The sequence below is a fragment of the Arachis ipaensis genome, chromosome B10, assembly GCF_000816755.2.
Source record: "Arachis ipaensis cultivar K30076 chromosome B10, Araip1.1, whole genome shotgun sequence".
Taxonomy (NCBI): Eukaryota; Viridiplantae; Streptophyta; class Magnoliopsida; order Fabales; family Fabaceae; genus Arachis; species Arachis ipaensis.
This window is the reverse complement of record NC_029794.2, coordinates 44,031,127-44,034,020: the sequence shown is the minus strand read 5'-3', so window position 1 is coordinate 44,034,020 and position 2,894 is coordinate 44,031,127. Positions and strand designations below refer to the sequence as shown.

Sequence of the window (2,894 nt, the reverse complement as noted above, 5' to 3'; positions counted from 1 at the left end):
TTTAAAAATTATCAAATACTAAATAAAATAAAATAGAGGAGTGCTACACATACAAGTCAAGAAGAAGAAGATAAATGACTTGTATGATTTGTATGGGAAAGCGTTCTCTCTTTATCTTCGATCTCCTTCTGTTTTTTTGGATTTTCATGGTTTCTGAAATCAAGTTTTGAAATTGTTTTGAAGATAATGGAATTTCAGAAATACACCCGAACGATTACAAAAATACACCCAAACGATTACAGAAATACATCCAAAGGATTACAGACCCAAATAGTTACAGAAATAAACCAAACGATTACAGAAATACACCCAAAGGATTACAGAACTACATCCAAAGGATTTAAGAAATGATTACAAAAATACACCTAAAGGATTTAAGAAATACACCCAAAATTCGTTGAAGTATACCTTATGCATAATTCAGAACTCTTTCTCTTTTTCCTCCTCATCTTCTGCTGCTTCTTCTTCTTCAAAAACGATTTCAGAGCTTGATGTCAAAAAACAATGGAAACCGAGAATAACGAAGAAAGAAAACAAAGAGAAAATGAAGAAGAAGAACAGGAAAAGGAAGAAGAACGTGCAACAAGAAGAAGAAGAAGGAAAAAAAGAATGTAAGAAAAGTACCTTGAATAATGTTTTTTTGTTTTTTCTGATGATTTTGATGAAGGAGAAAGAGAAAACGAAAAGAAGAGAAGAAATTTCAATAAAAAAAGAGGGAGGAAGAGAAGAAAAAGAAATACGAGAAAGAAGAAGAAAAAGAAGAAGAAGAGGAACAGAAAGCACGGAGAAAGAAGAAGAAGAAAAAGAGACACAAAATAAAAGTGAAACTACGTGTTTATAAATGACTTGTATGACTTGTATGGAAAATCACTTATATATGGAGAATTAGTCAATAAGATATTATAAATTTTAATTTTTTTATTTAAATAATATAGTACTCCTAGCTTAACGGTGAGTGTTTAAAGAGTAACCTATGACCTATCTGAGAAGAGATTGATAAATTCCTCACGTTGTGTAATTTTGTTCTTTTCTGTTTATATTTTATTTATTTTATCTATATCTATCATTCAACGGTAGCGAGTCTAGTGCTGAGTTCTCACTCGTCACTCATTCCCAGGCAAGTAGTCGTCAAAAACAACACTAAAAAATTGTATATTTCAGTATTCATCTTTCGTTGTAGCCAAATCACAGCACCAAACAACGGTAATGGAGATCAAACCTGGCTTATCGGCGCTCGTCACCGGAGGTGCCTCTGGAATCGGTAACTCATGCGTCTTTCCCTCACTTGTTTGACTTTCTTTTATTTGTGTTGTGCTCTTATTGCTGTGGAATTTGCGTGGTGGAATTGAAGATAAGCTTCAACCGAAGAACTGTGATTTTTAGCTGTGGAATTTTGATATTTGATAATTCATTGTGTTAATCAATCAATCCTATGTTCTTCAATTGATCAATTGATCTTATTAGACTAGTGGAAGCATGGTAACTTCCTCTATTATTTGGATTAATTTAATTTAGTTAACCATTTTTGTTTAGGAGATAGCGATGACTGTGTGCTTGATTCGAAATCTTTATTTATTTATTTATTTTTATAGCATCTATGATTTCCTTGTGATGTTGTAGTCTGATTGTATTGTATTTGTTTTATACAGGCAAAGGTCTAGTCCTAGCTCTTGCAGAGAAGGGTGTATTTATTACAATTGTCGATTACTCTGAAGAAAGGGGAAAAGAAGTTGCTTCCCTTGTTGAGAAAATCCACACCAAGTTTCACTCTAAGTTAGAGTTTCCATCAGTCATGTTCATGAAATGCGATGTCAGTAACTCAAGTAAGTGGACTTATTGTCAATTATGAAGAAAATACAGCTGGACTTCGACAAGCTCCACAATGCTAGAAGTTCGAATTGTTTGCTTGTTTTCTTTCTTTTGTCTCTTAGTTTCAGAGTATATCTTGTTTGTTAATTGATCACCTGCAGATGTTCAATCTCTAAACCTCGCTATTCTGATGCCCAAATTCATAAGTCTGATGCCTTGCGATCTTGTTTCCGGTCTTCCATTTCTAATTTAACATGATATAGTTCATAGTTCTAGAGATTTGCATGGAAGAAAGTAAACAATTGAAGTTTCATAATATATAGAATGCATCTTGTCTTGTTCCAACTATCATGATTGAACTTGTAGATAAAGGGATGTGCTGTTTTAGTCTGTAGACCATTGTACTAATTCAGAACCATCAACAGGGGATCTAGCTGCAGCATTTGAGAAGCATTTTTTGACCTATGGAGGACTAGACATTTGTATCACCTCCGCAGGGATTGGTAATCCTATACCATTCAATAAGGATCAAACAGATGGCACTCGTAGTTGGAGACACACTATTAATGTCAACCTGATTGCTGTTATTGACAGCACTCGTCTTGCGGTAAGCTAACAGTAGGATGTGATTATCCTAATAAGAAATTAGCCTTCATTCTTAGTCTGGAGAAAATATTGAATTTGCTCATTTGAAATCACAGTATCTATTACATACGTTTATTCACCCTTTTATGTTTAAATTAATGTTAAAACCATTGGTTGCCACTTGCAAGTGACATTTATTATCTATATTTTAATAGATTAAAACCATGGAAGCTGCAAAAAGGCCTGGTGTGATTATCAATTTGGGTTCTGCTTCTGGTCTTTATCCAATGTATGCCGATCCTATCTATTCTGGCTCCAAAGGTTTGTTAATTACCCACTTTAATTTGGGGAATACTGATTGAAAATTTTCTGCTGAGAAATAATAAGCATGGCACAAACAAGTAAATGGTTTGCTAAAACTTAAAAAAGTGAAACTGTTACTTACAAGCATTCATTTGAATGGATTGGGCTTGAAGTGGGGGTAGGACAAACTCTCCAAT

General features: G+C 33.8%; 1 protein-coding gene across 2 annotated transcripts in view; it reads left to right on the top strand.

The window, feature by feature from the left end:
- LOC107622880 (prostaglandin reductase-3) overlaps nucleotides 967-2,894 on the top strand; it is a 9,471-nt gene continuing 7,543 nt past the window's right edge. For both annotated transcript variants that reach the window (XM_016324940.2, XM_016324941.2), the window contains exons 1-4: nucleotides 967-1,261; nucleotides 1,650-1,823; nucleotides 2,235-2,416; nucleotides 2,610-2,715. In XM_016324940.2, coding sequence (XP_016180426.1) covers nucleotides 1,207-1,261; nucleotides 1,650-1,823; nucleotides 2,235-2,416; nucleotides 2,610-2,715 — 517 coding nt within the window. In that variant the 5' untranslated portion in view covers nucleotides 967-1,206. The remainder of the gene's footprint in view (nucleotides 1,262-1,649; nucleotides 1,824-2,234; nucleotides 2,417-2,609; nucleotides 2,716-2,894) is intronic.